General features: G+C 41.0%; 1 protein-coding gene across 6 annotated transcripts in view; it reads left to right on the top strand.

The window, feature by feature from the left end:
* Nucleotides 1-12,201, top strand: part of LOC129817366 (cell adhesion molecule DSCAM-like) — a 140,790-nt gene extending 128,589 nt beyond the window's left edge. For 3 of the 6 annotated variants that reach the window (XM_055872563.1, XM_055872524.1, XM_055872536.1), the window contains 10 exons: nucleotides 253-351; nucleotides 522-710; nucleotides 858-1,148; nucleotides 2,413-2,589; nucleotides 2,724-2,754; nucleotides 2,943-3,058; nucleotides 3,327-3,485; nucleotides 5,903-6,100; nucleotides 6,339-6,641; nucleotides 8,659-12,201. In XM_055872563.1, coding sequence (XP_055728538.1) covers nucleotides 253-351; nucleotides 522-710; nucleotides 858-1,148; nucleotides 2,413-2,589; nucleotides 2,724-2,754; nucleotides 2,943-3,058; nucleotides 3,327-3,485; nucleotides 5,903-6,100; nucleotides 6,339-6,641; nucleotides 8,659-9,053 — 1,958 coding nt within the window. In that variant the 3' untranslated portion in view covers nucleotides 9,054-12,201. The remainder of the gene's footprint in view (nucleotides 1-252; nucleotides 352-521; nucleotides 711-857; nucleotides 1,149-2,412; nucleotides 2,590-2,723; nucleotides 2,755-2,942; nucleotides 3,059-3,326; nucleotides 3,486-5,902; nucleotides 6,101-6,338; nucleotides 6,642-8,658) is intronic. The other 3 variants (XM_055872544.1, XM_055872528.1, XM_055872553.1) reach the window with 2 other exon arrangements.
* The last annotated feature ends 1,111 nt before the right edge of the window (nucleotides 12,202-13,312 follow it).

The following is a 13,312-nucleotide window of genomic DNA, read 5'->3' as shown; positions in this document are numbered from 1 at the left end:
GGTCTGAATAATTATGTAAATCAAGTATTTCAGTTTTTTATTTGTAATACATTTGCAAAAAATTCTAAAAACATGTTTGCGCTTTGTCATGATGGGTTATTTTGTGTTGATTGAGGAAGGAAAAAATGTATTTAATAAATTTTGGGATATTGGCTGTAATGTAATAAAATGTGGAAAAATGTAAGTACTTTCCGAATGCACTGTATGCCCCTTGAGATAGGACCTAATTAAAATCCATGTTTTTACTTCTAGTTCCCCCAGACCAGCCTCGTCTTACCGTTACCAAGACGACCACCACATCTATCACTCTGTCCTGGATACCAGGAGACAACGGAGGCAGCTCCATCAGAGGTCAGACTCCAACACAGCAAGCAGCAACACTAACTATTATAGGAGATTTTATTGTTTTACCTTGGAAAACAGGTTACTGACTTGATTAAATAGTGTCCCCTATGAGCAACACCAGGATGGTTGTTTAGCAGACAATTGTGTATCAGCCTAACCTCTCTCTCTCACATCAGGCTACATCCTGCAATACTCAGAGGACAACAGTGAGCAGTGGGGCAACTTTGCCATCAGCCCTAGTGAGCGTTCCTATCGCCTGGAGAACCTGAAGTGTGGCACCTGGTACAAATTTACACTGACGGCACAGAATGCTGTGGGGCCAGGGCGAATCAGTGAGATCATCGAAGCTAAGACTCATGGGAAAGGTAGAGAGATGGTGACATCCTTTCATGTATGTTATGAAATAGTGACTCCATTGCTTTGACACAATTCATACAAAACTGATACTTATGAATGGACCGATCATTAAAGTGTGTGTGTGGTCTGACTCCTCTCTCCTCTCTGCCCAACAGAACCCCAGTACTCTAAAGAACAGGAGCTCTTCACCAGTATCAATGCCACGCGTGTCAAGCTCAACCTGATTGGCTGGAACAACGGCGGCTGTCCAATCACATCCTTCACGTTGGAGTACCGTTCGGTGGTGTCTCCCACGTGGACCACGGCCCAGCGCACCTCTTTGATCAAGAGCTACATCCTGTATGACCTGGCCGAGGCCACCTGGTACGAACTGCAGATGAAGGTGTTCAACAGCGCCGGCTCAGCAGAGAAGAGGGTCAAGTTCGCCACACTCAGCTACGACGGCAGTGAGTTCACTTGTCTCTTCACTGATGCTATACATACTGCAGCAAGTTATAAGTTGAAACATATACACGCTTAGATTGACTTATTCAGGATAACTGAATGAAAATTGAAGAACTGTATTTTAAAAGGAATTTACCTTCCCATCCCTTGAAAGTTGTCACAACTGATCAAGTCTCCATCAAATATGTTAATTTACAGCGTAGGTACTATACCTGCCTTAGAGCAGAAGTAAATGAATTCATATTTTGCTGTTTACTGGTGCTGCCATTAAAGAAGCTGTCTCATGCAAGTCTCATGCAACTGATGAATGGGGCAGTAAAGTACATGCAATAGATTTTCTGCTGACTCCAGTGGCCGTGGTGGTTGTTGTGTCTGCTGCTGCTGTTTATGACACCTCCATCACTGCCCTATCGAGCGCTCTGCGCTGCATGAATTAAATAATTATGTGATCTACCGACTGCAGAGGGGCTAGAGGGGGGCAACAGATGAGCAATCACCTGCCAGTGCCAACACCCCCCAGTTCCATAGCGATTCAATGACCTTACCCAACCCTAAACCTTACACACACACACACACACACACACACACACACACACACACACACACACACACACACACACACACACACACACACACACACACACACACACACACACACACACACACACACACACACACACACACACACACACACACACACACACACACACACACACACACATGCCCCAGCCATAAAAGAGCTGACTATTCAGCGAAGAAGGAAGAGTTCACCTCTTTTAAGTAGTGCTTCAGTTAACTGGGCATTATTGGAAATTCGGCAGAAGGTCAGGTACTGATTGCAGGCAACACAGTGCTACAACAGCTTGTTGGAGTAGATTGAGTGGGATTGCCTTTTGCCTTTTGCTAGGCGCTTGCTGCATGTTTTAAACATTAACACAAAGGTCATTTAGTATTCATCGACAGACCCTGTATAGACTTAATTGACAGTGAGTGTACGAAATGATAGGAACACCTTCCTAATATCGAGTTGTCATGCGGTAGCAGAGAGAACAGTTTATGACTTGGCTGACTGGAGTCTTGGAAATGTTTTGTTCACTGTGTGTATATTTGTATTTGGCTGGTGTTTTGCAGTCATTGTCTTCTCTACCAGGTCTGGTTTACACACTTGACAATCCTGTGGTTAAGTACAAGAAACATACATGGTCTTGTCATAACAAATATCATAACAGTTTGTCAGCTAATTACATTTCTATGACCTGTCCCCAGGTACCATCGCTCCCCTGGTGAAGGCCCCGACGGTGAGTGCGGGCAGTACGTCCAGTAACGAGGGTCTGAAAATGGTGACCATCATCTCGTGTGTTCTGGTGGGCATCGTGCTGGTCTTCGTCCTGCTACTTGTGCTCAGGAGGCGGAGGCGGGAACAGAGACTGAAGAGGCTTCGAGGTGAGAGGTCACAGCAGCAACATGATTGGTTAGATTTCAGTAAAAGATTTCTGTAACTATTGTCAAAATATTTTCAAGTATACTAAGAGAATCATCTGCATGTAATGTGATTTTTGTTCTTGTTTGCTCTGTAGATGCTAAAAGTTTAGCCGAGATGCTGATGAGGTAAGCATGAGCAGTTTGATACATAACTTAATAGATAGTTAATATTGTTTAGTGCATTACTGGAAGAAGAACACATTAAATACTGTTTCTATGGAATCATATCAGAATCACTATTATCTGAATATCTTATGTAGTGTGTAATGAGATCTGCATTGACCTGTGTATGGCTTCCTGTGTTCCCCGTGCAGTAAAAACACACGACCTGCAGACACCATCAACAAGCAGCAGCAGACCATGAGAATGCACATCGACATCCCCCGAGCCCAGCTGCTCATAGAGGAGAGAGACACCATGGAGACAGTCGGTGAGTGGACACTGGTACATTATGCTGCTTTCATGTGTTCTCTGAATTATCGGCAACTTGTGACTTAAACTTACAGAAAGCTCCCAGACACCCCATAACTCATAATGAGCTTCCAATTAGGAAATACGAGTGGGACATTTGTGTAACATTGGATAACAAAATGTGAATATTACATATTTGTGGCCTTCCAAGTGTTAGTAGTGCCTACTGTGGCTATTGTCATCGTACTGTAGGGACCATGTTTGTGAAAGCTCTCTTTCTCTTTCAGATGACAGGTCCACAGTGCTACTGACTGACAATGACTTTGGGGAGACCCAGAAACAGAAGTCGTCTACGGTTACCCACACTGTCCACTACCAGTCCCTGTCACAGGCCACCGGACCTCTAGTGGATGTATCTGACGCTAGGCCAGGAACCAGTAAGTCCAGTACGAACATCCTCTTTACATTACTAGAGGTAAAACTAAAATGAATAAGTGGTATCAGGATTGCATTAATACGGCTGACACTGATACAGCTAGAGTGTATTCTAGACAACCAGATGGACTTTATTCAGCTCCAGTACTCAGAGTCATCAGTAGCATTATGATCAGTGCCACTACCATCTCCACTGATGTTATTCACACAGATTAACAATTCCTTTCAGCACAATGGCTATTGTTGTTATATTATTTACATAATCTGAACATGAATGATTATGTACAGGGCCTTCAGAAAGTATGCATACCCCTTGAATTATTCCATATTTTGTTGTGTTACAGCCTGATTTCAAAATTTATTAAATATACAGTATATTGTTTCTCACCCATTTACTCACAGTACCTCACAATGACAAAGTGAAAACATGTTTTTAGAAACTGTAGCAAATGTATTGAAAATGAATTGCAGAAATATCTAATTTATATAAGTGATTTCAGCTGTGAGTCTTTCTGGGTAAGTTAGAGACTTAGAGAGCTTTCCACACCTGGATTGTACAACATTTGCCCATTATTCTTTTCAAAATTCTTTAAGCTCTGTCAAATTGGTTGTTGATAATTGCTAAGATAACCATTTTCACGTCTTGCCATAGATTTTCAAGTATATTTAAGTCAAAACTGTAACTCGGCCACTCAGGAACATTCACTGTCTTCCTGGTAAGCAACTCCAGTGTAGATTTTGGCCTTGTGTTTTAGGTTATTGTCCTGCTGTAGGAGAATTAATCTCCCAGTGTCTGGGGGAAAGCAGACTGAACCAGGTTTTCCTCTAGGATTTTGCCTGTGCTTCATGATTTGCCGGTGCTTAACTCCCCAGTCCTTAATGATTACAAGCATACCCATAACATGATGCAGCCACCACTATGCTTGAAAATATTGAGAGTGAAACTCAGTAATGTGTTGTAATGGATTTTCTCCAAACAGAACACTTTGTATGTAGGACATAAAGTTTTTTTCCCCCACATTTTTTTGCAGTATTACTTTAGTTCCTTGTTGCAAACAGGATGCATGTTTTGGAATATTTTTATTCTATACAGGCTTCCTTATTTTCACTCTGTCAATTTGGTTAGTATTGTGTTGATCCATCCTCAGTTTTCTCCTATCACAGCCATTAAACTCTGTAACTGTTTTTAAAATCACTATTGGCGTCATGGTGAAATCCCTGAGTGGTTTCCTTCCTCTTCGGCAACTGAGTTAGGAAGGATGCATGTATCTTTGTAGTAACTGGGTGTATTGATACACCATCCAAAGTGTAATTAATAACTTCACCAAGCTCAAAGGTATATTCAATGTCTACTTTTTTTTTTTACACATCTACCAATAGGTGCCTTTCTTTGCCAGGCGTTGGAAAACCTCCCTGGTCTTTGTGATTGAATCTGTGTTTGAAATTCACTGCTCGGCTGAGGGACCTTACAGATAATTGTATGTGCGGGGTACAGAGATGAGGTTGTAATTAAAAAAACATGTTAAACACTATTATCGCAAACAGAGTGAGTCAGTGCAACTTATTAATATAATTATTTTAGTTTTTAACCTTTATTTGACGAGGGATGTCAGTTAATTCTTATTTACAATGGCGGCCTACGCTCGGCCAAACCCAGACGACGCTGGGACGATTTTGCGCCACCCTATGGGACTCCCAATCACAGCCAGATGTGATACATTCTGGATTCGAACCAGGGACTCTAGTGACGCCTCTCGCACTGAGATGCAGTGCCTTAGACCGCTGCTCCACTCGGGGGGAAATTATGTGACTGGTTAAGCACATTTTTACTCCTGAACTTATTTAGGCTTGTCATAACAAAGGGGTTGAATACTTAATTGACTCAAGACATTTCAGCTTTTCATTTTTAATCAATTTGTAAACATTTCTAAAAACATAATTCCACTTTGACATTATGGGGTATTGTGTGTGGCCCAGTGACAAAACATCTCAGGCTGTAACACAACAAAATTAGGAAAAAGTCAAGGGTTGTGAATACTTTCTGAAGGCACTGTATGTGTATGGTATCCAAACAAAAAATGAGCCTATTTGCAAAGGACTGCAGTCAACCCAATCAAACATTCTCTTTGACCATGATGATTTTCTCACTGCTATTGTAAGCTCTATGTATTTGTGTGAAAACAAGAAGTCCCGAGATGAACTCCATGTGCAGAGATATTGTGATTGTGGGGGTTTTCTCTTTGTTTGTTTATGTCAGGATAGAGTATCCAGCCTCATTGCTATACCCAGCTACAAACTTTAAAACTCCTTTAAAAACACAGTCAGCTTAAAAAACAAAGCATTGCATTACTCGAGATGAGCCCTTGCTAAGTGACATAACACCCTGGTGTGTGACTGTGATGTAACATCCTGTGTCCTTCCTCCTCAGACCCCACAGCCCGCCGCACAGCCAAAGCAGGCCCTGCCGCACGCAACCGCTACGCTAGCCAGTGGACCCTGAACCGACCACACCCGCCAGTCTCGGCCCACACCCTAAGCACTGACTGGAGGCTGCCCACTCCACGGGTGGCCGGATCTGTGGATAAGGAGAGTGACAGCTACAGTGTCAGCCCATCTCAGGACACAGGTAACAACGCACCTGAAGACGAGACAAGTCTGTAACAACAGCTGTAACCGTCCCCATATAAGAATGTCTGCAACATCACCCTTAACCATGTCTATAACAACCTTTCACCTCTGCATTAACAATATATAGGCCTACAATAAAACTTGTAACAATGCCAACACTTAATAACAAATATAATGCTAGCATTAGCCCCTAACTGCTTTACTAGCACAACCTCTAACCCTAACCCCTGGTGTAGACCGAGCGCGGAGCAGCATGGTGTCTACAGAGAGCGCGTCATCCACCTATGAGGAGCTGGCGCGGGCCTACGAGCACGCCAAAATGGAGGAGCAGCTGCGCCACGCCAAGTTCACCATCACAGAATGCTTCATCTCGGACACGTCATCGGAGCAGATGACGGCAGGCACCAACGACTACACAGACAGCCTGACATCCAGCACGCCCTCCGAGTCAGGCATCTGCAGGTTCACCGCCTCCCCGCCCAAGCCTCAGGACGTCAGCCGAGTCATGAACATGGCCGTGCCCAAGGCTCACAGACCGGGTGAGGCTGCGTAGACACATAGCTAACTCTGCTATAGCTAACACTTGAGTCCTGAGCTCTGTTGCTAACCTGTTGCTAACCTTCGCTAACCTTCATCAGGCCTGTAATGCTATGGGTTTGTAAATATTTACTGCTGATGTATTCACTCAACTGTTGAATATGCTGAAGATAATGATGTAGTAATGCCACTTGATGATGTAGTAATGCCACTACTACTTGATGCAACAAATGTGGAGTTTTGCAGACAGTTCTTTGCATAAATTACATATGTTTTAAGGTTAATGTATTAATTAATTAAGCTTATTCTATTGACGTTAGTGCGACAAAATTCCATTGCAGGAAGACCAATCTTTAACATTGAATCACTCATGTGTGTGATCTGTTATTAGGTCACTTCATCTTATAAATTCAGTCTTTTTTATTAAAGTCATCATCTCTATTCATTCTATTTTTTGCTCATTGTAGAGTATATTTTATTAAACTCCGACTTTGTAGACTACTTAGATAAACGTGTAATAAACTGCACTAGTGTCTTAAATCTATAACATTACTTATTTAGGTTGTAGAAAAGCCAGTCTCCTTCTTCATCCATTACCCCAATGTGTATAATGAGATATGGGGGGGGGGCTTTAAACGACATTGTAAATGTTGTCATTCATTTAATGTTGATCAAAGCCATGAGGACAGATTGCAGCATGGTGGTATGAGAATAATTCATCACTGAAGTATTCGTTGGCATATAACCTCAATAACCAGGCAAAGTTTGCATACATAAATCTTCTTAAGGCTAGGCGTCCCGCTAGCGGTGACTTCCAGTGAAACTGGAGGGAGCGCAATTCAAATAAATAATCATAAACATTATGGATATTAATTAAACATGCATGTACATACAGGTGTCTTATATCGGTTAAAAGCTTAAATTATTGTTAATCTAACTGCACTGTCCGATTTACAGTGAGCTTTACAGCGAAAGCATGCCATGCGATTGTTTGAGAACGGTGCCACAAATCAAAATATTTTTCCACCGGCACAGGTTATATTGTTAAATTCACAAATAGCGATTAAATATTCACTTACTTTTGAAAATCTTCCTTTGATATGTCATCCAAAGGGTCCCAGCTACAACATGTAGTGTAATTCTGTTAGATGAAATCCTTCTTTATATCCCAAAAAGTCTGTTTAGTTGGCGCTATCGATTTGAGTAATCCACTCGTTCAACATGCAGAGAAAGGAATCCAAAAAGCTACCGCTAAACTTTGTTAAAACAAGTCAAAATACATTTCTATTTAATCCTCAGATACCATAAAATGTAATTAAACTATAATATTTAATACGGAAGGAAGTATGTTCAATAGGAAAACGGTATTAGCGGGTGCGGGTCCTCTTCGTCGCGCACGCATACACGAATTTCCAAGTCTGTGTCCCTGTACTAAAACTCATTATTCTTCCTCGTTTTAGAAGAAACAAGCCTGAAACCTTGAACAAAGCCTACTGACACCCAATGGAAGCCATAGGAATTGCATACTGGGAGCTAGAATTAATTATTTACCTATATGTTCCATTGGAAGAGCATTGGATTTTCTCCTACCATATCTATTGTGTTATAGGCTTCTACATTATTTTAACATTTCCACAAACTTCAGAGTGTTTTCTTTCCAATGGTACAAATTATATGCATATCCTGGCTTCAGGGCCTGAGCAACAGGCAGTTTACTTTTGGCACGTCAGTCAGGTGGAAATTGAGAAAAGTAGACCCTAGCCTGAAGAAGATTTATGTAAATTACTTTCACATACTGTATAAGCTAGTTTTGTTGGTTGCGTGGCAGATGTGATGAGCTTGTATCTGAGAGGGTAAAGACATTTCTATTTCCAACCAATCCTTCCCCCAGGGGCAGTAATTTCTCTAATGAAGTATTTTGAACTGAGATTTTTCCATAATTTGGCCATGTTATGTTTAATTCAATAGTGTTGTTTTCCAAAAACTAACTCCCCTCTCTCTCTCTACTTTGTCCTGTAGGGGGCGAGCTTGTGCACCTGCCTCCTTACCTGCGCATGGACTTCCTGCTGAACCGTGGCATGTCATGCACGGGCACTGGAGGGAGGGGTGGTGCCGGGGGGGAGGGGGCCATGGGTCAGGCCTGTCTGGAACCCCAGAAGAGTCGCTCCCTGAAGCGGCCATCGCGTATGGCGCCCCCTACACCCACAGAGGCCCCCCAGGCCACCAGCAGGGCCAGCAGCAGGGACCCAGTGCCCCAATGGCAGCCCGGCTCAGCCGCCACCCTGCCCCACAGAGAGGGCTCAGAGCTGACCCAGGCCGCCAAGCTCAGCACCTCCCAGGAGTCCCTACTGGACTCACGAGGACACCTCAAACAGACCAACAACCCCTACGCAAAGTCCTATACGCTGGTATAACACCAGAGGCATGGGGCTGGACTAAAACTCACACTAACACTGGACTTATTACACTTACAAGCGCAGTAAACTGACTCTCACCACACAGTCCTGTATATAACGTCCCCTTTCTTCTTAAACGAGCGATAACTTTTACTAATCTCCTTTTATTTATTTTGGAGCTTTCTTTGTTTTTTAAACTTGTGAGAAATTTCACTCATCTGAAATGACTCCACGCGGAGCTTGCCAAAATAATTACATTATGAGGGAACATAATTTATTATTGATTATTATTTTTAATCAATAATTATTAATCATGGATTATTTGTTGTTAGTTGTCAACTTTTAATGATTATTAATTATTTTTTACAAATGATCAATTATTACCATTACTACACTGTTTTAATAAGAACCTGGACAACTTTTTTCCGGAATGTGAGATGATAATTTGGAGCCCATAATTTTTTTCTATGGAAAATTCCTTTTAAACACTGAATGAAACTTGGGAAATCTGAAATCTGGGAATGAAAGCAATCGACAGCAGTCCAAACTTGTCAGCTGCTCTCAAATTGTTACTTTTTGAAGAAAAAATAAATCTATTTCCTATGGATGCATGGGGACTGACCAATTAAAGACTATTATAAGGATTATGATCACGACTGGACAGCCCAGTTGAGCATTTTGTCACACTATGAAATGATCCAATGTAAAGATTTATTATTCTTATTACTATAAAATATATATATAAAAAGAGATCACTTTTATTTGTGGATATTACAGGGAAGAATTGATTTGGTTAATAAAGTCCTTAGTCATGTTTGCACATATCTCGTTTTGATTAGGAAATGGAGTCACTATTGATCTTTCTCTGTATTCCATTCTCTGATGGTGCAATATGAAAAAAGATTATGAAAATTATATGGATACTATTTGCTCTATACTGTACTATAATGAAAATAATGACTATGTTGTGAGTATACTTACAGGGCGGGACAAACCCCAGCTATGTATCAGGTGTAGTTTACCACTGCTAATTTGCCAGGGTGGTAGATGAAGTTAGCTAGAACAGGGAGGGTTAGAGATTGAACGGTTTGCACTTCATGACACCCAAAAAGTGTGTCCAGACAGAGCCCCTATTCTCAGTGCACTATGTAGAGTCTTCAAGACTCTCACTCTCCTCTTCAGTAGATTTACTGTTGCTGCATTGCAGTGATGCTCCTCTACAGGGAAAAAACAATGAGACAATCCAACAGAATACCCCCTTCAAACCAAACCTAAAGTCTATGGGAAATATCTATCTAAAGTGTGGATATAACAAAACGGTCCTGTTGTTGTCTACCCTGGCCCATTTCTTCTTTCTTTAAGTCCTGGAGGGAGAGTTTGATAAGAATGCTGTGAGGTTATTAATGCCAGTTTTTATTATTAGTTTTAATTAATTGTCTTCATATTCCTTTTAACAAGATGTTGCTTTTTATTTTTAACATGGTGTTCACCATGGTGGCACTGAAATAAAGAGAAATTAACACACCGTTCAAATTTGATTAATAAAAAGGCTGTTCACAAAATGATCCTGCAAATTTGGACATGAATGACTGGAGATGGGTCTTTTTAGAGGCACTGATAGAGGAGGATGCCTCCGAAGGTTTCCCTGTGTGGGTCACTGGGGGAGTGAGTGAGTTGAGTGAGTGGGGTGGTAGTGGTGGATTTTGGATAACTCGTCTTAAAGGGCAACTGAACGTAAAAAGCAACTTCTCTGGTTGAAAACGTCAGAAACATTTATTCCAGTGCCAAAATTGACAAAAAAGTTTAAGTAGAATAACTTTGGTCATAAAGTCAGTATATTCCAAAGCAGAGTTTTGTGAGATTTGTGTAACTGAGGTCTTCGCGACTTACTTGAGGGTTGGGGTTGGATTACAATCATGCCCATTAAATGGGATTGTATCGCCAAGGGAGAATTGTTATGCACTGAGAAATTAATGCGGTGATTGCGCTCTATCTAATCATAGCAGCGAACCTCCAGACAGCGACACAGACCTGCCTATTAAGCAACTCCCCAGACTCTGACTTATTTACATAAAACAACTTGTCGCCAATGTTATGTTGAAAGAACATTTGGCCCCTAAGCCCTTTATGGAGTGAACAACTTGCTGATGTGTTTGATAGTGATCACTCAAGTCTGCCACTGTTTTGGTCAAAATGAGAATTGAGACAATGTGCACTTTCATCCCAACTGCCTCTTGTCAATATTCCAAAATTCCAAACCCTTTCTAGAGCATCTTGTGTCCCGCTGCAACCTGTTTTGTAAGATGATTCGCTATGAAACGCTGCCAGACAGACACACTCTCTGGTAATAAAGTCGTTTTTCATGCACATGTTATAACTTGAGAAATACTGCACTAAACACCTTAGCTAAATGTAAAATTGTGCGACTAAGACCTCGGCAAAAATGTGAAAATTACAGATTTCTTGATTTATCTCTGTTGTTGCTATTGTGCCTTAAGAGGGACAAATAACAGTAACTGCCAGGGTACGATAAATCAAACATAACACACCCACATCTAACCACACCCCCAAGACTCAAATCTCATTCATCTTTTTTTAAATATATTTCTTTTTTTCTTTTTTTTTCTCCACACCAGATACAAACTTACACAACAAATGACAGATGCACACAAACAACAACTATCTCATCTGCCCAGGCCCGCATGCTCACCCTCCCATCCCTAGTACTTGCATTATTGTTTGCCACATGTCCTTAAATTGTACCAATTTGTTTTTCTTAGTCGCCCATGCTATTCCAATAATTAATCATTCGATTTTTCCATGGTGTTGATAATGGCAGATTAATTGGTTTCCAAGTTTTTAAGTATATGTTTTTTAAAGATGAGTGATGGAAGAGAATCATCCAGCCCATTGGGTACCTCTCACTGCACCCCCATATGACATGTCTTGAAATATGCAGACAGATGGATTAAAAGTTAGTTTACATTCTAATACTTCTGACAGACAACTTTCTTGCTCCGCCCATAATTTTTGGACTTTATAGCATTCCCAGAAAGCATGAATGATTGAGTCATTGTTCATTTTACACTTAAGACATGACTCTGCCATTGTGCTGTGGAATTTGTGAATTTTGTCTCTTGTATAATAAATTGTAAACATTAGTTTATACTGGATTAAGCGTACATTTTTGGGTGTAATTGTAAGTAAGTGTAATTTCATTAGTTATGCTCCAACATTCCCTCCATCTTGTGACAACATAATTTATTTTTAAGTCTTGGTTCCAATAGTTTATCTAATTTATCTTAATGAGCTGCAGACAAATTAGTGCGAATCGGTGAGTTCAGCCACTCTTTAAATGAATTTAAACAACAGTCATTGATGATCATCACATTCATTACAGCACTCATGAGTCTCACAATACTAAAATTATCCAAATGAAAATATTGTTATTACCAATGACCTTGCATGTTTTTTCAGTGCTAAAGATATTAACCAGCGCTCATTAATAACTTGTGCACAACTCTTTGCCTGCAGGTGGCAATGTTGCAAAGTTAAGCTGCTTATTTTCATTGAATAACACTTCATCTAATGTATCATCTCTAGGTAGCCTCAAAACATATCAGATAAATTTCACACTTACCATCTCACATTTCTGTTTATAACGCTAACTTTTAGTAAATTTGGTAATGGTTGCCATCCTGCACGCTTCAATGTATTGTGAAGAATGTGAGACGGTATATTCCTATCGACTGATCCAATGTGTGGTGTTCTTCAAGACTATTAGGAGAAGGTTTAGTTATGGGGGGAAAATGTGACCTGGCAGGATCAATAGCCAGGATGGATCAAACCAATCAATCCTTATGTTCTTGCTGCAAAGAAGTGTGTGTACAAAAACAGTGAGAAATAGCCTACATTCAACTCTCATGGCACTGCTTCGGGTGTGTTCTGTGAATAGACAAACCTAAACAAAAACACACTCAGTTGCTGCTGGAATGCAAAGGCCACATTTCAGGGCCTAACAATTAAGTCCCTTCAAACACAAACTCTCTAATATGCCACTAGCTAGCACAACTTGGCATTTTAACCCATTAGGTTCTGAAACCAGCTCCATTTCAATCCCCCAGTGAGTGGGTGTGGTGTTAGGCTAGTAGCTGTGACTTTGAGTAAGAGGCGCTTACTAAATTGGTCTATTGATTGGGAGCCTTCCAGACTGTCACTCTGGAGACTCAGCCTGAGCTCCCCAACCGACGCCTCGGCCTGAAAAGTGCTTCCACTGT

The sequence above is a fragment of the Salvelinus fontinalis genome, chromosome 2 (assembly GCF_029448725.1).
Source record: "Salvelinus fontinalis isolate EN_2023a chromosome 2, ASM2944872v1, whole genome shotgun sequence".
NCBI classification, from domain to species: Eukaryota; Metazoa; Chordata; class Actinopteri; order Salmoniformes; family Salmonidae; genus Salvelinus; species Salvelinus fontinalis.
The sequence above is the reverse complement of the archived record's forward strand: the minus strand, read 5'-3'. Positions and strand labels throughout refer to the sequence as shown.